Here is a 22228-nt window from a genome sequence, read left to right on the forward strand (position 1 = left end):
TGTACACTGCAAATACCCCAATTTTAACAAGCATATCCCACAGTTTCATTCATTATCTAATAATTTACCTGTATGTATGTACATTGTATGTGTTCCCTATTAAATGAAACACCTTCAAACACAACTTCATTTAAATAACAACTTTGCTGTTGTTCACACTGAATTTGAGAAACAAATTCTACATGTACAATGTATACAAGCTGGGAGATCAGCACAGTATTCACTAGTCTAATAAACCACAATTTACATTCAGACGGTGATCCTTAACTTCAAGGATAAGCTCGTAGTTAAGTACAGGGCACCAAGTGTCACATGGTCTCTTTCGTCACCAAATTACAATTTCGTAACAATAATTATTAAAAAATTTTTTGCGAAACTGTCATTTCGTGAAAAGAGACCATGAGACACCCGGCACCCCATATTTAACTACAAGCTTATCCTCGAAGTTAAGGATCACTGTCTGAATCTTACTAGTATCTATTACAAGAGCTATGTCCAATAGTCTCTTTGGCATAGAAATTTACACAGCACACAAATTAAATGACTAGCCAACAATCATGGAAGCATTGCATTTATGGAAACACAAGATACTAGATTTCATTGGATGAAAGATTCTGCACATGGCTCTGTACTTTTTCTCCTTAATTTTGAAGACAGACAGCGGTCAACAGGCAGCGGTCAACCTAAACCACAGAAAATTCAATAAGGACAGTGGTCAGCAAGGCTGTCTCACTGATGCTCTGCTTCTTGAAATTCATGTAAACTCACATACAGTTTATGGGGGGGGGGTCCTTCAAGTCTGTGATGTCTCAAGACTACTCAGCAACAAAATATTATAATATTATTGAATCTGCAGCAAATACTGAATCGTAAAATCAGAAATCTGATAATACCACGTGGTCATCTAATGATGCAATATCAAGAGCACTTTCCTTACATGTTTTGGAGTTGCTTTTTGTCATCACTGACTATATGGAGTTAATATCACTTCATTTCAGAAAATACTCTGCACAGAAATATCATAAAATGCCACGCTCAGGCCAATGGCCGTTTAGTTCCACACGATAATGATATCCCTCTCAAACTCAGCGACCAACAATGCATATTAAACATAACATAACAAGTGCAGAGTAAAAAAATAATAATAATAAATGGACTTCTATCAAGAAGTACTTTATGGCAGGTCAGTGCAACCCAGCTCTGACAAGAAGGTCATATCAGGTGCAATATAAACAGAGGAAGCACTTGTCCTATATCTGCCAAATCAAAAAGGAATTAAAAAAAAAAATTGGTTCTCTCTGCATAATATCATTCTGAGTCCCTTGATTTGCAGTACGAGGGACCCTCATTACAAAAAGAACCTAAAAACCATGACAATTATCTTGTTATATCAGGTTTCACACTATATCAGGGTGCAATAATACAGGAATATAAAGAGTTAGTACCTTCAAGATCACCTTGTAAGAGAGTATTGTTATATCCAACCTCTTTATAACCAGGTTCCACTGTATTTGTAACTACAAATCATAGCCATTTCTACAAAAACACCACATATTATACTTGTATCTAATCATGTATCATCCTAGTATTCACACATGCACACTTGCAATATCTACTTTGTTTCCACACTAAATGTCTGGACCTACAAAGCATGTCTTACCCATTACTCACTATGCACTGAATGCCAGGGCTGCAAAATTAGTTATGTATTAAATAGGATATCTTCAGCCGTGTAAAGAAGCATGGTTTAATACTTTGCAATTGCTATGACTTTTGGGCATTTGTCACACATTACTGCCACACTATTGTTCTGCGAAAGAGTATTGACCTACAGTCTCAATAAAGTGATAGGTATTTTGTTAGTATCTGTTCTTGTTTGGTACATAATTTCTTTATTTCACAAAATTCAATGAAGACTTACACATACATGTATTTCAGGCAATGTTTTGATTTCTCTTTTTGTGCATGTTTGCATAATCCCTATTACATTGAAGGGACTGTGAGACTTCAAAAAAAAAAAAAAAACCCCAAAAAAGCCAGAATAAATAAGACAAAGAATGCATGTTTAGGTTAAAAGCCTTGCAAATATCTGACCAACACTGACCCAGCTCTGCTCATGCTGCCTTGTTTACTAACAAAAGGTGATATGATAGAATGTGCTCAGTATGTATTGTCCTCACAGCACCAACATTTGTTGGAGGGACTATATATGTGCCAGAAAACTGAACTTGGCAAGACAAACAATGGGTACCAGGAAGGCCTGTGTGGAAACAAAGCGGTGAGGGATTTCCCAACCTACAACCTAGGTACCAGGTACTCCATTACTACCAAAAATATTGGAGCTTCCATTGTTTTTAATCTTCTCATGAAGTGATTGAAGGATAGTAACAAAATGTTTGCTACTAATTTATAATAAAGTATGCCCACTCTTATCCTATCCATACTCATACACACTCTATTTCAAAACTTAACTCAAAATATCCTGTAGTGGTTAAAAATTATGTATGATGTTACACAAAAGTGTATGTTTACAAGTATATTTCATCTTTGATGTTCTTTTCAGCATAATGCTACTTGTCTTCTTTTCTTTTGGACATGAATAAAGTTTTTTTGATAAACTACTACACAAGGATAACAAGTGTGTAATTCTTATGATGTAGAAAATTCTCCAGGGTTGTACCATTCATCCTGCAACTCTAAGGACACATACTGATTTGTATAATGAATATGCACCATTAGCTCAGTTGGACTTTAAGATCCCTATGGAGATTTAAGCATACATTGCTTAAAACTAAAGCATAGTTCTCAGAAGGGCTCAAAATTCATCTTCCATCATTTGGAATTTGCTTGCAAAAGGCTCTACCATGAAACCTGCCTGGCTGATGCAATTTGCGCAGATAATGAATTGTTCTGTGAGATCAAGTGTGCAATAATTTTTATTGTAGTACACAACTTTTATGCCTGAAGCCCCTCCCCTTTCAGCAGTAGGTTCGTGAATGTTACTATATTGCAGTACAATGTACTTAATGATCGAATTGTGCCCTAGCAGTACTGAATTGCATGCAACTAACTAACAAGCTGATGCATATGCGATTCACTTTTGCAGCATGGATACTGCTACAGCCCAACATTTGTAATTAACATGTTCGAATACAAAACATCACATAGCAACCACGATCGGGTATGCCCTGAGATTGCAATACTTTTCGCATACCTTTTTCTGGGTAATATCTCGCGTTTTCATTGTTACCCACCTGAAATTGGGTTATCATAGCGTTATTTCACACATTTCTTAGGCATGTCTCCATTTTAGATTAAAATTCAACAGTTTCTGAAGCTGGATGAGAACTATGTTTTGCCTTTTAAATAGTTTATAATAAATATATATGAGACACAGAGTCAAACACACCGAGATCTAAGAACTACAAACTCTACTCTGCACATTCACAACACACTGTGAAATGCTTGGAACACTCCAAAAAAAAGCCTCTACCTCTGAGTGAAAACTGACCACATATGATGTAAATACATCTCTACGGAATTACACAGTAAAATTGCCGAATCATGTATGTACAGAATAGCACCTTTTAAATTCATCATCATTGCACAAAGTCAGTATTTCTGCTCCACATGACAAATGAAGTAAAACCAGGGCCCCTCACCTCCCTTCCATTTGAGTTAAATCAAACATACTGGTACAAGACCTGCTTAGCGCTTCCAGGGTTAGGGAGGGGCTACCCTATTTCGAGGGCAGCAGTCCAATATCTGTGCAGGATTTAACAGACCCACATTAATGATGATATAGCACAGGAAAAATTAATCACAATAAACTTCACACAGGATAAAAGTCACACTTCATATAAAGTCAATATGGCTTTTTCACAAAGAAAAAAAAAATGCAATAAATGTCACATGTTACAAAATTTCACAATCATAACAACTTGAGACAAAACACCTGTAGATTGACCAATTACTCTGCAAAAGAAGAAACATTTGTTAAGCACCACGGGTAGAAATAGAATCTTGAACCAACTTGGACCGATGCCCTAACAGAGAATTACTTCTTTTGCCACAGTGAAGAAACACACACAATATGACGACAAAAAATGCCCATGTGAAATCAGAGCTTTGGATTTTTTTGTTTAGTTTTGTTTTGTTTTTTTACAGGAGCACACCACAGGTTAAAAAAGCAAGCATACAAAATAAGCCTCACATTACTTTATTTCATGAAAAACATACCACATTTCAGAGGGAAATACTACATGTATGTACATTGAAGGCCTCTACAGTTTGGCACAAATATCATCCAACATTGGTCTTGTCTTTTGGTACCATTTGTTTTGCTTTCTTTATCCCCTCATAAGCATCCGAGTACACCAAGGGATGCACTAATGGCTGTGACTTTCAATTTGCATTACAGTGTCTACGGCATCATGTGTATGACAGGGCGCCACACTAACTTTTATTTTTGGTGGCCCAAAGGCAAACATCCGACCTTTTTTGGTGACCCTATCAGGTAACCAACTTCTTCATTTCTGAAATTTTGGTGGCCCGATGTGTGTTTTTGGTGGCCCCGGGCCACCAGGCCACCGTTAGTGTCGAGCCCTGTGTATGAACATAAAAAAGAACACAAGACCGTCTGTAAAGATTTGAACCATCCTCTCACTCACTGACAGATGATAAAGTCTGCTACACACATGAGATAGAAAACAGTGAGATCCAGCTCCTACTTCAACCAACAAGACAACCATACAGTCTGAGTCCTGCCTTCAAGACAGATTTCCTTCTTTGGATGATCTCACATTATTTATCTCTCACAGCTAGATGAGGGAGAGGTAGGGGGGAAGCCTTCTTAACAAAGGGGGTAAAATAGGGAAAATCTTCCATGCGAGCACCCATCAGCGATGGTTTTTCTGCTTAGAGTTGCTTTGTTGTTTGACTCCTGTTGTTCACTGGGCTCTCTATTCATCAGTTTCAACCCCTAAACATGTTGACGTTTCCAATCAATGCAGTCATTTTCTTGCTCTTTAAAGCCAAGATATTTCATTTTTCTTAGCTTGTTAAAGTTCGAATTGCCCTTTGCTATTTCTGGTGGTGAGAAAGTTGCATCCCCCTCTAATGTTTTTATAATGCAACAATGCACCATAATACATCGACCTCACCATCCCATGTTAAACAGACAAGGCAAACTACATCTTTGATTGCAGCTAGATGATGCGTAGATGGGTTCGCCACACAGTGGAGAACAGGACGTATGAAATTTGCCGGCACCACACCGCCAAAGCGTCAGACTTCAATGTCAAAGGTCAAGTGTGGCTGTAGATAAACAAGAGAAAAGACGAGAAAATGTGATATGAGACTGACAATTTTCATTATAGATGAATCAGAAAATAGTTTTTATTACACTAATACTTTTAAAACCTGCCACTGTGTACACTTGATACTCAAGCTTACAGATAAGAGGCAATTTCGATACTTTGAGAGTTACAGGCCAGTCTACTACCTCATGTGATTGAATTTTTTTCCAGTTTTCTGTGGGTGCTGTTTTTGTCTCCCAGTCACCTTGCAATAAAACTATTTGAGACAGAATTTGATGTAAGAAGACTCAACAGAGCAGCACTGTGAGCCAAATAGCCAAATATCAATTCATCTCAGTCTAAGCCACACAGTGGGAAGTTAATGAGTGTTCCTACAGTCAAGAATCTGCTAGCTATTCAATAATTCCACTTCAATTCGAATGTATTAACTTAGGGCCAAACTGTTCTCCTCATACCCATAAGAAATGTTTAAGATGAAATAAGGATTGCAGTGGTAACCACAATGAATAGGTGATTACTAAAGCAAAGCAAACACAAAAATAAGGCATTTTCATAACTACCTGTACAGCACAAGACAAATTGATTCTTTGCAATAAGAACTGTTCAGTATAGGGTGGTATCATACTGTGGCTACACAAACGTAGGCACACAACAAATTATGGCAAACATACACATGATGCACAATACAAGCATTATCTGTCGTCCACTAATAACATTGTCTAACAAATTGACAGTGTTATGTACAAGATGACTTTCACTTCTTGGTGATCACTGAAACACTCTATTCCTGCGGCTGTGTCTAGTGCAGAAACAGATTCAAGATTTCTCTCCTAACCCAAGATACATCTGGCCATACTCACGCTGTTCTTGCTGAACTTGAGCACAAACTCATCGTCGGAGTCCGATTCCAGGTGACTCTCATCGAGGAGCATGGACTGCATCTCCAACTTATTTCGTCGCCATAGCTTCACACTGCTCTTCCTATGACCTGACGACTTTGAATCCTCATGGCCAACCTGCTGCTTGGCAAAGCTGATAAATACCTACACATATAAAGTGTGCAGACAAAAATATTATAAATTTGCATCAAATATTCACATCATCTTAAGGTCAAGAAAATGAATGAATAGACATGAAGATACATTGTTGATACAAGTGGACACAAAGATGGACACCAGGTATGACACTGAAAAGGGGACAAGTGGACAGAAGGAAGACAGACACAGGGCACGAAGAGATATCACAAATTCTTCTAATGCCATCATGCAACATTCTACAACTTGAAAGTAATTAGTATTTCATGATGTTAAAACTTCATCTGTACAATTGCCCTCATTGTCACTGTCTTGAATAGCTAGTGTCCATCACTGAATTACAACTTGTTTAGCAATACCACCAAGGAAGCACGGAATGTGTGTATTAAAGCAAGCAAACACTGGACATTCAGCTGCAAGTTCCTTCTGGACTGTGCACTGAGGACAAAACGCCTGGCCCAAAGGCACAATCGATGTTTCCAGGGGACTTGAACCAGGGACCTAATGAGAGATAGTTCATGGCCTTTAATCTACCAGTATGTACGGAGACGCAACAACCTCTCCTTGCCAGATTGAAAAGATATAATCGTAATAATGATAACGCACACAGGAAGAGCCAGACTGACAAAGAGCTGGACTGACTTACATCGTCTAGAGTGGTCTGGCTGACAGAGTAATCCTTGATGTGAAGCATGGACCTGACATCCTCTAGCTGGCTAAAGATGGCTGCCAGGTCTACCTGATCAAACTTGATGCTGTACTGGACCATGTTAAAGTGTTCCTCCTGCAATCCATGGACAGAAATACCAATCAGAATTATCCATGCCTTTCATATAATGTGGGTGAAACAGAATTTAGAAATATCCTACAATGTACCTGCTGATTTTAACACATTCCAAAGTACAATGTATCTTACACCTGTTTCAATAGATTCCTAAATGGAAGTCTCAATCATTACACAGTTTTTTTAAGCTAATTTGTGTGTAATATTTCACATGGATGCATTAAAATAAGAATTTTCTCCACTGTAGACATCAGTACATATTTTTACTTTCAGCCTAATTCAGTAGCTAAGTCAGAGAGTCTACAAACCATATTTTCTGTAAACATTAGATCTCATTTGCACCTTCAAAATATTTGTTAATAGCATACGAATTGACAGTAATCATTTCCAACAGGAATGGATAGTTTGTACCATAAGGTGAGACATGAGCACTAACCATGAGAGAGGAATGCGGGAAGGTGTGTTGGAACCAGCTTGTGAGCGGCTTCAGGTTGGGATGGCTGCCCTCCACACGCAGCGTGATGGTATAGCCGTCGCCATAGCAACGCTTGAGGTGCTGGGCACTGCCCAGACACTTGAACCTGCCGTTGACCATGATGGCCAGCCGGCCGCACAGGGCCTCACACTCCTCCATGCTATGGGAGGTGAGGATGACAGAGCGCTGACCCTCCCCTACAATGGACAGCAGACTGTCCCAGAGGAAGCGACGCGAGTGAGGGTCCATGCCTGTGGTTGGCTCATCCTGAAGTGAATCAAGAATAATAAAGTTCTCTCATCCATGACAAGGTCTTCACCAGGGGGGCTTCTCATGAAGAATTTTGCCAGTTATGTTTCTTTGGACAAACTGTTATACATTTGTATGCTACTGAAATCCTTCCATCTGATTAGCTGAGAGCAAATTTGTCCCACAAATTTGATGGACAAAAGGCTTTATGAAATGCCTACCAGGAAAACTGATGCTGTTTTGTTTCTCTTTGTTCGTGTTTTTGGCATTCATTAAGTCTTTGACAACTGGTCAGGTGTTTATGGATAATGAGCGTTATAGCAAAATCAGCCCATCATCAACAGGGTTGATAGCTACATGAATATACATTGTAATAAGCATGTCAAACTTTCTCAGGAGAAACTCTTGCAATGTAAACATGCAAATTTAGCACCACACCTGGGGCCCATTTCATAAAACTTGTCATCAGTGACAAGTTGTCATAGATGTGACAAGCTACTGAAATCCTTGCATCTGATTGGCTGAGAGCAAATTTGTCATAGACATGTGGCAGTTGTCACTGATGACAAGTTTTATGAAACGGGCCCCTGATATCATGTCAAATTACACCTATTTGACCTTGAATAGTACATGAGTATTCTATCATAAGACATATCCTAACTTCTAAAAAAAACTTTAACTGAAAACAAAAAGATTTAAATCATGTGGCTTTTCCTAGTGGCAAACCATAATTAGACTTTCTCGCCCACAGTTTTTAAAATAGAAAAAAAAAATCTTGTTCTGAATGACCTACGAGGTGTATTAATAAATTACTGTATAATGTTCATGTTATGGTGAATTCTAACAAGGTGACCTTCTACAATTGTATGTTCCTTAACCACTGATGAAATGATGTTACTATTCTTCACTGTGGAAAGAGGAAAGTGTGGAGGTATTATCACAATGAGAGAGAGCCTTCTACCAAAGGTACCATAAAGACATTGCTTCTGCACTCAGCACAACTGATGGCATTTCTGCCACACAGAGCTTTTCATCTGAGCACTTTGCAGTAAACCCAAAATATTGTACCACAGCTGAATGGGTAAAATACTGTATGAGTGGAAATATTTTTGATTGTTAAAGGTAAAACTAATTGGTGTATTGATTTTGCAGAATAAAAACAAAAAACAAAAAAAAACCCACAAAATTCATCTTACCTGGCTGAGAGCAAAAAATTAATCACATGAATATGTGCACTTTTACAGTACTCAGTCTTACCATGAATATAATGTCAGGGTTGCCAATGAGAGCGATGGCAGTGGATAATTTCCGCTTGTTGCCACCACTGTAGGTTCCCACAGGTCTGTCGGCATACTGTGTCAGTGCCATCTTTTGTAAGGCCCAGGTGACCACCTATATACCATGGGTTACACAAAAACGATTGGATTCGAATTCCATCATTAAACAAAAAGCATGGCAATATACTCCGGAATTCAGGTTTGTATAATACAGTTAACAAAATTCTAGGCCAAATTGTACACACTTTTTTTTCATTTTCAGATATGACATCAAACCGAAACATACAATGTAAGTTATCTGAATGTATTACAAGATTATGGAAACTTTCATGAGAACAGAAGTGAAAGTACATGTATGACCCTATCATAAAAACGTTAAGTACATGGAAGCCTGAGATATGTTGCTGGCTGTTTTTACCTGTTTTTGATCTTTTCGCTGAACCCCTTTGATTCTTGCGTAGAGAAGTAGATGCTCTCTTGCAGTCAGCTCATCAAAGAGAGCATCAAACTGTGGACAGTATCCTATGCACCTATAGGCCTTCATCTTCTTCTTGAATATACTAGATGTGTCAGAAAGAAAGTGAGAGAAAAACAAATTAGGCAAATGATAATAGAATTAGCATCAAGACGTTATGAAGTCTGCTAGAATGTATTACGACTTAACAGTAAGTTTATTTGATCTGATTAAAGAATACGCAAGGACAAGATTGTACGTAAGAGAGAGAGAAAGAGAAGTAGCCATGAATGATGAAAAAATGGACAGAATCCACTGACACAGGCACAAAATGTAACACAAATGGCAGAACATCAAGGTGATGAATGATTTAATTACATGTCTTGAACATCAGTACCAACTATAATGTCATAATATAGACTAGAAACACAACTCATATCCATTGGAATGACATTTTTTATAACTTTTTGATGTTAAAATTAATTGAAGACAATAGGCAACGATAATGTTACTCCATAAACAGTGTACATGAGAATACAAAAGGGTGACTGTATCTTTCTGTCTGGACTCACCTAAATCCATTGATGAATGCCTCACCCCCAGTAATTGGTAGATCCCCACTGAGCATCTTAAAGGTGGTGGTCTTGCCTGCACCATTAACTCCAAGCAGGCCAAAGCACTGAATGGTGTAGAAAGCACACAACAAACAGAGATATTATTCCTGCAAGAGATACCGGTACTCAATTTTGACCTCCCACAGTCACAACTACAAGCATGAGAACTCACTATGTGAGTCAGAAAAAGTTACTATCAAAATCTGTTTGTTTTTTATTCCTTCAAATTCGTGAAAGTTTCATGCCACAAAAGAAAAGCGTTTGGCTCAAGTTCGCAAAAATTTCAAGCCGCAAAAAAAGGTCTTCAGCTCCAATTCATGATACATGTACATGTACTTTCATGTGGCAAATATTTCTGGGTTTTCACTTATACATTGTATTTCTATACTCTGGGAACACAGATGGCCAGAATGATGTAAAACTCACCTCTCCTTTGGGAACACCCAGACACAGACCATCAACAGCCAAATGTCTTCCCAATCTCCTGGTCTTGTAAACCTACAGATAGAAGACAGCAAGAATAATTTCAGTGAGACACTGGAAATGAGAAACAAGTTGCTCTGCAACCCCACACTTGACCCTGCAGGCTAGTGGCAGGGTTGGTCTGAATTATTTCAGACACATCTTTGCATCACAGATTGGTCTGAATTATTTCATCACAAGAGAGGGTCTCGAGATTACAAGTTTAACAGAAACCACATCTTTATGCCTCCGCCAACGAAGTGGCCGGAGGCATTATGTTTACGGGTCGTCCGTCCGTCCGTTCGTCCGTACGTCCGTACATCCATCACGTTTTGTTTTTGTCGATATCTCAAGAACCGTGAGGTGGTTTTGCATCAAACTTGGTATGAGGGTATATCCTGGGGGGATAATACTTTGTTTGGATTTTAGGGTCACGGGGTCAAAGGTCAAAGGTCACATGTTATTTTGTGAAAAAAAGGGTTGAAATTTCATGTTTTTCTCCATATCTCGCAAATGGTTCAAGGTATCTTCATGGAACTTTAGTATATATGCATGTACCGATGGGCAGTGATTATCTAGGGAAGTTGGGGGTCATGGGTCAAAGGTCAGGTCAACTCCTCAAAATATCACTGCTTTCCTTATATTTATGCAATGCCTTAAGGATTTTTTTTTTAAACTTGATGTATGCATGTATAACCCAATATATATTCTGTGGGAAGTTTCTTGCCAAAAGGTCAACGGTCAAAGGTCAAGTGAAAGTGCTAAATTGCACTTCTTCCTCCATATCTCAAAAGTAACTCAAGGTATTATCATGAAACTTACATATTTATGCATGTTCTACCTAACAGTGAATCTCTTTGGAACTGTGAGGTCAAAGGTCAAAGGCCAGGTTTAGATAATACTATTTTACCATTTGATACTGAAATTATACTTTTTCTCAATACCTTGAAAATTACTCAATGCATAAACTTATAAAAGGGTCAAAAGTCAAGTAAAAATCATCAGTTCCCCCAAATACCTGCACTCTGACGTTTTAATCATTCATCCAATTAAACCTAGTTCTAGGAAAGTGAACATTCAGCACATTTGTGGCAAACCTGTCATTTTAATATTTTGTCAATTGTGTGAAACTTTCATCACACATTGTCAAGACATTGTACTATAGACCTATTAGGAGAACCATGCATTATGGCGGAGGTATACACCAGTCGCCGTAGCGACATTTCTAGTTTTTAATGTGAACAAAAGGAACATTTACATGTACATGTATTTCTGTTACAGAGAGCTCAGTAGATACTGATGTATGGAAGCATTCATCCTACACATAGGTAAAGTGAGACCTACAGCTTCTATATGTCCTTCCAGCAGCATCCCCATTATTTGAACATTAATTTGCTACCTCACACAAGGCATACACACCTTCACCTACTTTTATTTCACTGTCTCGAGGAACACCATGTGAGTGACAGAACAGTTACATGTATATGGCAGATAAACATATATGAAACATTTACGTTCACTTGAATGAAAGAAGAAAAAATTCAATATTTACTGGATGTAATGTTACATACATACTTTTCTACAATCAGTCTGCAATAGGAATGTACTGCAAACAACACTTTTTTCATAAGTGGAACCTCAGTTTTTATAATTCAAACCATTTTTGCACATGCTACACGCTGTATATCACACATCCAATTCCGGGAGGGCCTAAGTAATACAAGCTGTGCTTTTCATTCATGTCCCCGCCCCAGTTTTGTTTTAATTACTGTTTTGTATTACCATTTTTGACTATCATTTACATCATGAAAACAAAATTTCATTGAATCATAACAGTTATTGTAATGCAGTTATGTTTGTCTCTTTGTTTTTGTGAATACAAAGTACAAATAAATTCAAATCAAATTCAATAACACCAGAGGAAAGTAGTGTACCAGGTTCTAGTACACTCACGAGAGAGAGGAGGAAAAAAATAACTTGAAGGTAACATTCTCAAATCAGACTGTCTGCATTGTATTTGACATTTGACATACACTGTACCTGTATACATATTGCTATATTGTGCTGTCAAATGAGATACACATATAACATGATAACTACATTACACAGTGAATGCTCAATTTGGTTGTTTGGAAAAACCAAAATAACTAGAGATTATATTAAGTTAATCTTCAGATTCACAGTCCTGACCTTGGTTAAGTTTTCGAGTCTGAGCAGGTCCTGTGACGCATCCCCCATCAGCACCCTCTGTCTCTCTCTTAGCACATCCTCATCCTCACTGAAGAGCAGACTCTTGTCAACTTTCTTCCTCCGAATGCACGGGAAAATTTCCCTGAATCATCAAACAAACAAACAAACGTCATAATGAATCACAGATATTGATAACAACTTCACTGATGTTGACATATGATGATGGATCTTCAGATTGCTTACAATAACAAAAGAAAAAAAAAAACTTGCCAGGAAAAAAAAAAATATTAATGCAGTTTGCACTGTGAAGTTGATAGACTACTGTACGATCTGAAATTTTCGCGTACAGATATTTTCGCGAATTACTACTAGGAGGACATTTTCACGTGTTGTTAATTTCATGGTTGTGAGGTCTAACTGTACTCATCTATTCTCACATTGTTATTTTCGCGTGTTGTTATTTTCGCGGTTCAAAGGCGATTCGCGAAATTCGCAAAAATAAAACCACCGCGAAAATTTCAGCTTGTACAGTAATTGGTGGTACACACTCCAGGCATTAGTGCCTGATGACCAAGCACATTCACAACAAATTAACTGCTATGCATATCTGACAAAAGGTTGTTCATACTGTGCAACAACAACAACAAAATACTTATCTGGCTGAGAAAAAAAATCACTTGAGTAAGATACAAACTTTTACAATTTTCATTAGTTTTTCAAATGTGCAGTGCACATGTACATAATATACAAACAAAATCAGTGTTGAGAAGCAGTATGTCTAATTTCAAATGTTACAATTATTTCAATACCAAGGAGTTAATACTCCAAATAAGTGAGACTCTTTAGCATGGACATGACGGTTCATATACTGTATTAGCTGATATTTTTGTGAAGGTTTAATTTTCGCAAATTTCGCAATCACAGTTGGATTGCAAATTTAACATGCGAAAATGCGTCCATGCGCTAAGGCTGGGCTCGACACTAACGGTGGCCCGGTGGCCCAGGGCCACCAAAAACGCACATCAGGCCACCAAAATTTCAGAAATGAAGACTTAGGTGGCCTGATCGGGCCACCAAAAAAGGTCGGATGTTTGCCTTTGGGCCACCAAAAATAAAAGTTAATGTGGAGCCTTGGCTAAGGTATTAGCCCATTTACACAAGCATCGGTGTAAATATGCGAAAACAACATGGATTGTCGCGAACATATATGTACTCGAAAATACCAGAAAGTACAGTAAGTACAGTAGGTTCAGATATTGCGCTGTTCTAAGCTCTGCGATACCTCAAGCTGAAAACCAACTCGTGTTCAACTCCTACTCACCATGTTCTGGCAATGTAACCATACTCCCAGAGCACAGTGAAGCTGAATGCCCCAATGGCCTCCATGGCCATGACAAAATACATTCGGTTCAGCATGTCCCAACGGAATGGCGACTTCACATCCTCATACGCTCCTGAGTGGCAACAAACAAAAATGTATATCCATCAAATGTTTACTCACACCTTGCTAGAATCAGCACAATGCCACTGCAAGTTCTACATTGCATGTAATGCATATTGACAGAACTGGCAAGATTACTAGTTCCCAGTGACTTTCTGAGAAAGTTGCTGTATATACCAAACTCTCAAAGGGTTCAACAGTTGCACCTAAAAACTGCAGTGTCATTAACCTGTTTAAGACTAATCCGCAGTATACTGTACTTGGGCAGGTCTCTATGGGAAAAAAAAGTGTTATTACAAAATGTGCTCATCCTCAACAGGGTTAAACATCAAAATTTAAAAGAAACATCCCTTCATGGGTTGGCCAGGACACAAACACAAACACAAGACACATGTACAAATATATACATGTATGTATGTATTCCATTCATTTTAACCCTAAAGGGGCCGGGCTTTTTTGGCTATGCTCAGGCCGGGGGGGGATGGATTCCGCCCCCCCCTGAGATCTCGGCCATCGGTGGCGCGATCGCGATGAAATTTTGCATGCGTGAGACCTGCGTCATAATCTACAAGATTGTGTCATAAGATTTTTTGAAACAAATAATTTCTAATTTTAATTAATTAATTATGCAAATTAAGCTCAAGATCATATTTTAGCCTAATTAAAAGCATTGAGAGTCTAATTTTTGGTCTGTAAATCTGTTGCAGCATATTCAACGATTGTACATCACAAAAACTTCCAAAATTCATTTCAATCCTTATGTATTTTATTGTTTTCAGAATTTCTTATGTATTTCTTTGTTTTTCAACTTTTGTTTTTTCTTTGTTTTTTCATTGGAAATTGTCACTGACCACTTTTCTACCATAATTAGCACAAAACTAATCAATGAAAGTGATTAATTGTAAAAATAATCAGGTTTTTATGACTTTCACGACAGAGCACTGTTTTCCATAGGAAATGTACACAAAATCACAAAATTGTGCCCGTTTTGGGGCGACATTCCGTTACAAAAATGGGCGTGGCTTCGCAAAAGTACGCGCGGACGTCGCAAATTTGGTCTCAAAAATTGCGAGAGACTTGAACAAACAAAGTCAAGAAGCCTCGCGACGAGGCCTTCTCGCGTAACAGAATTATAGCGCGAAACGTCTAGGGGGGGGCGGATTCCGCCCCCCCCCCCCCCCCCCCCGGCCCTTTTAGGGTTAAACAATTCTTACTTCACTCCAATGATACTTTTGGTATCAAACAGCTCAATGATAAATTAAAAATTTTGATAGAAATGTATCATTATGACCCTGATATAACTGTATTTTAAGTTTCATTTTCATTGTATGAGTGACTGGTCATATCTGCTTAGGGTCCTCCTACACAATCCTCCACAATTCAGGCCTATGGCATGTAAAATTCAGATCAATGGATGCATTCACAGTGCACTTACCAATCTTGGTGTAATATTCATTCATGTAGTCATTGTAGGCCAGATCCATCAACCCCCTTCCCAGACAGTAGTTGGGGAAAATCAGGTACACTGTGTACATGGTGTCATACACTTGCTTCAATAGCTGCAGCAGAAACAAATTTGATAGGGTTCTTTCATCAATGACAGAAAGAGATATCTGGTATTGAAGTCTTCATAGATTCAAAATGCCAACAAAAAAGAAACAACCCAAAAATGTGTTAGAAAATTATGGACACTTGACTCTTGCTGCCAAAGATTCCATACAACTAGTTAAATTGGTAATGCTGACCTATTTGTTACATTGCCATCAATCTTTTACAGCCAAGAGCAAGAAGGAAAATGTGCAATCTAAAACCGAATATGCCATACATTTCACAGGGTTTTATTTCACTAATTCAAGTGCTAATTGGAGACACATCGAAATATTAACTCTGATCCGGACATGAATGTGACATGGATGCATAAATTTCTTAGTTCTTAACTGTACTCCAAGATCACACATTTAACCAATCGAAAATTGTCAGGAATTCCCGATATGCAAAAAATTAGACTCATTATCAAATATCTGGCGTATACTGTCATAAAACTCGAGCATAACGAAACTGTCAATCAGAAAGTGCTAATTACAATGATAAGAATCTACTGAGCAAAGGAATCATTTCACGGCAGATTTGAGTCACTAATCATTGTGAGGATTAGGGGGAAAAAGGTGGTACACATGTAGATTTTATATTAATCTCTCACTCAATAGCAGCAACAATTCACTACATTTTTCAATCACTCCAGTTCAGCATTCCTACAGATCTATTTGGTTTCAGTGAGTTTTTGTTTTTGTTTTTGTTCTTGTCTATTTCAGCCATGACTGGGGGCCTCAATATGCCTAACAAAAACTGATTTATGCACCAACACAGCGATGCACCTGGCTTAATGCATAACCCATTGAATCATCTTTCCTCCTTATTTTGGAAGCTCCCCCACTTATGGCTGACATTTTTTTTTTTTTTTTTATGTTTTCCAAAAAAAAAAATAGGTCTATAGATTCACTTTGCATAAAACAATCACACATGCACAACTGACAAAGACTAGCATACAAATGTACCTCATCATCCAGATTAAAGAGCTCCACAAGGAAGCTACCACAGATGGTGGTGATGCCGATAAAAAGGTTGATGACAATCAGAGAGACGTAGGCCAGACTGGACTCTTCAAAGTAGAAGGAAGCCGGGTACATCATTGGTGTGATGGAAAACCTGAAGGTGGGTAGAAAAAGACCTTTTTAAACCTACTGACCATGATCTGGAAAGTCCACATTTTGAGGACATACCAGTAATGTAAGACGTTAAAACATTGCATGTTATTGTACCCACAGTGGCTTGAGGTGCACTCTATGTGTAGCTTTGATTCCAATGTCAAGAGAATTGATACATTGTCAAGCCACTTATGCAACAAGAAACTGGAAAAATCACTAATATCTTGATCATTATTGCACAATAAAGAGAGATGTGATCATGCAGATTACATGTAGTTCTGTTCAACATTCTGCTCTTTTCTAACAGTACAAAATAAGTGCAGAATTGAATTGAAAAATGCAACCATTATGCTTACTACTGACACATCAAAAGCAAATGCACTTTGTAAATGCCAATGTGGAGTAATATTACAGTCACAAACTTTCAAAGTTCATTGCTTTCAAATATCAACACTTACAATGTATCCGTATAGTTTCACCTACTGGGATAAAGTAATAATAGGTACATAATTTTGCGAATAAAAGATTTGCAGACTTACTCCCTTACTCATCATTTTTTTTTTCTTTCCTTTTTTTTTTTTTTGGTGATACTTGCATGGCAACATCTCTCTGACATTTTGCCTACATTTACCAATTATTGCTGGTGCTGTAAGCACTTGATGCACATGGCTAAAAGAACATTTCAAATATTGAAGTCATTAGTATGAATTGCAAGTTTCTATCTAAACGACTACAAATACACTCCTAAATTTAATATGAAATATCACTTGCATGCAAGTTGAAATCAATGAAGCAATAAAACAAAATCATCTTTCCTAAAACCACAAAAATCAAATGAATCACGGTATTTCTGAGATTGGATACAAATAAAAAAGATCTGCTGTAGTGTCTCACCCGTAGAGCAAGAAGAGAATGATGACAGCGGGAAGGTTGGTGGCGGAGGAGTATGCTGGGATATCAAAGGCTTTCAGGATAGTCACACAGCAGGCTGCTGGAATCAGGTAATTCATCTGGAATACAAAGCAATAAAGTTAGGACTCTACCGTATAAAAAAACTGGAAATATCTTCACACTTTTTCTTTACATGAATGGCTTCACGAGCAACTGCAACCCTTAGTACCCAAATATGATAATCTTGAGGTGAGTGTATGAAGACGTTGACTGCCAAAAAACAAACGAACAACAAACAAATGGGAGAATATAATAGCACTACCCCATTCTCTCTGATGTGGAATGATTCAAGCAGGTAACCCACTGGAGAAGGCAATGAATGAGAGGTTGACAAGTACTGGGTTTGAGCCCATATCTAACCCTACATTCCTTCAAGTCATAAACCATGCTATGACTTTGTCACTGAATACACTGGAGGTTAATCAGCAATGAGATTGATACTGAATGTCACTGGGAGTCACAAACTCTATCACTATCACAGCATTAGAAATGCACTGTTTGAAATTTCTATTCCACTGTACTTTACTGGCTACCATGCTCATTGTAGGATGACTGGGGAAAAAACAAACAAACAAACAAAACAAATAAACATTGGCCAAATTACCATGTCCCAGAAGAAATTGGAGAGCCAGTAGACAAGGGGGCTAACACCACTAACAAACTGGAGGTGTTTAGCCTTCGACGAGCGCTCAGCGACCAGGAACACCACAAAGCTAGCCGGTACAAAGGACATTGCAACTATGATGAACATTGCAATCAGCACCTGGGAAGTCTCTTGTACACTGGAGAGGGAAAAAAATAATACAAACAAGAACTAGAAATGTCGCTTTGGCGACTGGTATGCCTCCGCCATAATGCATGATTTTCCCAATAGGTCTAGATAGTACATGTGGACAATGTGTGATTACATTTTCACAAAATTGGCAAAATATTGAAATGACAAGTTTGTCACAAATGTGTTGAATATTCACCTTCCTTGACCTAGGTTTAATTGGATGAATAGGAGAGCATGTATCTAGGGATTTAAGGACTTTTAACTCGACTTTGACCCATTCATACATTTAGGCATTCAGTAATTTTCAAGGTACAGGTGTGGAAAAAAAGTGCAATTTCTGAATTGAATAGTAAATTGTTACCATTTTCATCTGGCCCTTGACCCTAAAATTGATAAGATAATCACTTTCAGGTAGAACATGCATAATATGTACTAAGTTTCAAGATAACTTGAGCCACTTCCGAGATATGGAGGAAAAAGTTAGTTCAGCACTTTCACTTGATCTTTGACCTTTTGACCTTTGAGGCAAAAAAAGAAGAAAAAAAAAACTTTCCAGAGAATTTCTATTAGGTTACACATGTATGCATACACCAAGTGTAAAAAAAAAATAACCCTGCTGGCATTGCATGATAGGAGGGAAATAGTAAAATTTTGAAGTGTTGCACTTGACCTTTGACCCCTGACCTTTGACCCCATGAACCTCATGAACCCCATGAAATATACTATGTTCCATGAAGATACCTTGAACAATTTTCCAAGGTATGGAGAAAAAAAAAAAGAAGTTTTAATATTTTTACTTGACCTTTTGACCTTTGACCTTTGACCTCATGACCCAAACTTTCACCAGAGAATCTTGATTGGGTAATACATGTATACACTAAGTTTCAAGAAAATATCTTCACGTATTCAATAGATATGGTGGAAATAGTGAAATTTTATGTATTTGACCCTGACCTTTTGACCTTTGACCTTTGACCTCATGACCCAAACTTTCACCAGAGAATCTTAATTGGGTAATACATGTATACACTAAGTTTCAAGAAAATATCTTCAGGCATTCAATAGATATGGTGGAAATAGTGAAATTTTATGTATTTGACCTTGACCTTTTGACCTTTGACCTTGAGCATGTGCACCCAAAAGTTGATAGGCACAACTTCACCCCCTAATACACATACATGCCAAGTTTCATTAGGATACCTCAACAGGTTTCGATAGTTACCTTGTCCACAAAATTCATTACGGACGGACGGAAGGACGGACGGACGGACGGAAGGACGGACGGACGGACAACCCGAAAACATAATGCCTCCGGCACCACTTCGTGGCGGAGGCATAATAAAAACATTTCACATATTCAGCTCAAATAAGACTTCCTACGAACATGATTTTCAATTTCACCCATAAGAATGCCCATAAATTCAGCTAGGTAGGTGATTTACTAGTATAGAGCAATCCATTATGATGTTTGATTTAAACACTCACAGTAAAGTGCACATGGACTAATCTTCCGAAGCATCTCAGAAAGGACAGGTTACAGAATCTTTGTACTGAGATTATTCACAGGCAAAAATAAAAACCACAGAGTACACATTAAAACAAACCCTTGAGAGAGTATGTGAAATGTGAATGTGAAATCAGTTGGCAGGCTACAAGATGATTACGTACAACACAAACTTGTAAATAAAAGCTTGAAAGATATGTCACAATACTGTTCAGAACTTTGACATGATCAAACTACATGTATCGCCACTGAAGCCTGGTACATTTCTTTTTCCTGACTTTGCACAGCTTGGTTTTGAATAAAAATCATTTAATCACAAATTTGCCCTTTGAGTAATATGTAAGGTTGTATGACGTACAGCATAGAATAGTAAAAATATATCCTAGCCACCACCAATGACCACTTACTTGTAGTCATTGAGGATGGAGGAGCTGGTCTTGTTCATGGGATGGTTGATGACTGTGATGCCGTAGGCGGAGGGGTTGCCATGGATACTGGGGTCAAGGTTAGCCCTCAGGATGGCATTGTTGATGACGTTGAGGTAAGTGGGCAGACTGTGAAAGCCTTTGTGGTTGTACCAAGTCTGCAACAAAAACAGGAATGTATGTACACTAGTATCAGCCATTAGTGATGGAAGAGCTGTTTTGAACTGATCTTTCAGAAGAAAATAAGTGTAAATGATTACCATTTCATTTCATTTCATTTCATTTCATTTCATGAAAATACAAATTATACAACATAGAAGAAGGTGAAACAAAGTACGATATTTACAGAAAAAGAAAATGATTTTGTACTCAGATTAACTCAAAATTGGGGAGGGGGAGGCAAAATCATTGTCGTGTCAAATACTTAATTTAAACTACATTTAACAGTGCTAAAGGTTGTTTGTTGTTTTATGCATATTGGCATAAAAATGTACATATTCATATAAAATACTACTGTACAAGGATACATGGTAATTCAAAATCGTAATGGGGTCAGTCTAACCTCAGCAGAAAGGTTGATACTTTTTTTTCCAAATAGTCCTAAAACCAGTGACTGATGGTCATAAACTGGCCACTGAACTTAAAGAATCACAGAGGTCTATTGTCCTTGTAAGATGCTGGTAGTGGGACACAGTTCTTGAATAAATCACGGGCATGCTGGGCAATACTTTTATATACATGTATGTCTTACTGTTTGTAATGCTGTCTGTTTCTGTTATATGTTGATTTTTATGGAAGTGTTAAATAAACCTCAATCAATTATTATAGTCACTATATCATTTATAAAATGTCCTTTTTATTGTTCGTGCCACAAGTGTATACGGTAGATTCGTGCAACTGCCACTACACTATACAATATAATACAACACGGTTTGAAAGAAATAACCTTCCTATCGTTTGCACTGACAAAGATTTAATAAAAGAAATAAGATCAGCAAATCACATATCAAAGCAACATCAAGCCTTCTGCTACTGTAAAAATGGGAACTACCGTGAAAATAAAAGCATGCAAACATTTCTACATGTTATATGTTCCACTTTTAAATGTCTTGATTCCACAGAATTAAAAATATGCAAAATTCATCTGAAAACCGTGAAAAATTACTTGCATAAAACTATCTACTTTTACAGTAATTCATACGGACTCACCATGGCTGCATTACGCACTGCAATCTTCTTGTATGTGGTTGGTACATCATCATTGAAGGTGGGAGGAACAAAGTTTCTCACATTCCCAAAGGAAATCGCTCCATATCTAATGGTTGATGGCAAGCAAACAGCAACATACACAGATTCCATTACAAAGAAAATATGATATGATAGATTGAAATAAAAAAAAATCAACTCAATTCAAGAAAGATCTAAACGTGTCTAGGCTTCTGTAAAGCAGCACTTTTTAGTGCTTTTGCCACTATAGTGTTTTGTAGCTACAAAATATGTTCTCTAACATAGTGACAAATCACACAGCAATTTGTGTGTGCTCCTTAGATCATTATCATTACACAGGGCT

General features: G+C 37.8%; 1 protein-coding gene across 1 annotated transcript in view; it reads right to left on the reverse strand.

Annotated features, from left to right (window-relative positions):
• Positions 1-5059: 5059 nt before the first annotated feature.
• Positions 5060-22228, reverse strand: part of LOC140241189 (ATP-binding cassette sub-family A member 2-like) — a 69895-nt gene continuing 52726 nt past the window's right edge. Inside the window, exons 32-47 of the mRNA XM_072320949.1 lie at positions 21868-21973; positions 20641-20816; positions 18559-18736; positions 17898-18013; positions 16854-17004; positions 15734-15857; positions 14179-14311; positions 12858-12999; positions 10632-10703; positions 10164-10270; positions 9556-9697; positions 9118-9252; positions 7573-7878; positions 6999-7136; positions 6179-6361; positions 5060-5316 (exon numbers count right to left, since the gene is read on the reverse strand). Of these exons, the coding sequence (XP_072177050.1) occupies positions 5287-5316; positions 6179-6361; positions 6999-7136; positions 7573-7878; positions 9118-9252; positions 9556-9697; positions 10164-10270; positions 10632-10703; positions 12858-12999; positions 14179-14311; positions 15734-15857; positions 16854-17004; positions 17898-18013; positions 18559-18736; positions 20641-20816; positions 21868-21973 (2239 nt within the window). The 3' untranslated portion in view covers positions 5060-5286. The remainder of the gene's footprint in view (positions 5317-6178; positions 6362-6998; positions 7137-7572; positions 7879-9117; positions 9253-9555; positions 9698-10163; positions 10271-10631; positions 10704-12857; positions 13000-14178; positions 14312-15733; positions 15858-16853; positions 17005-17897; positions 18014-18558; positions 18737-20640; positions 20817-21867; positions 21974-22228) is intronic.

This window comes from Diadema setosum, chromosome 17 (assembly GCF_964275005.1).
Source record: "Diadema setosum chromosome 17, eeDiaSeto1, whole genome shotgun sequence".
NCBI classification, from domain to species: domain Eukaryota; kingdom Metazoa; phylum Echinodermata; class Echinoidea; order Diadematoida; family Diadematidae; genus Diadema; species Diadema setosum.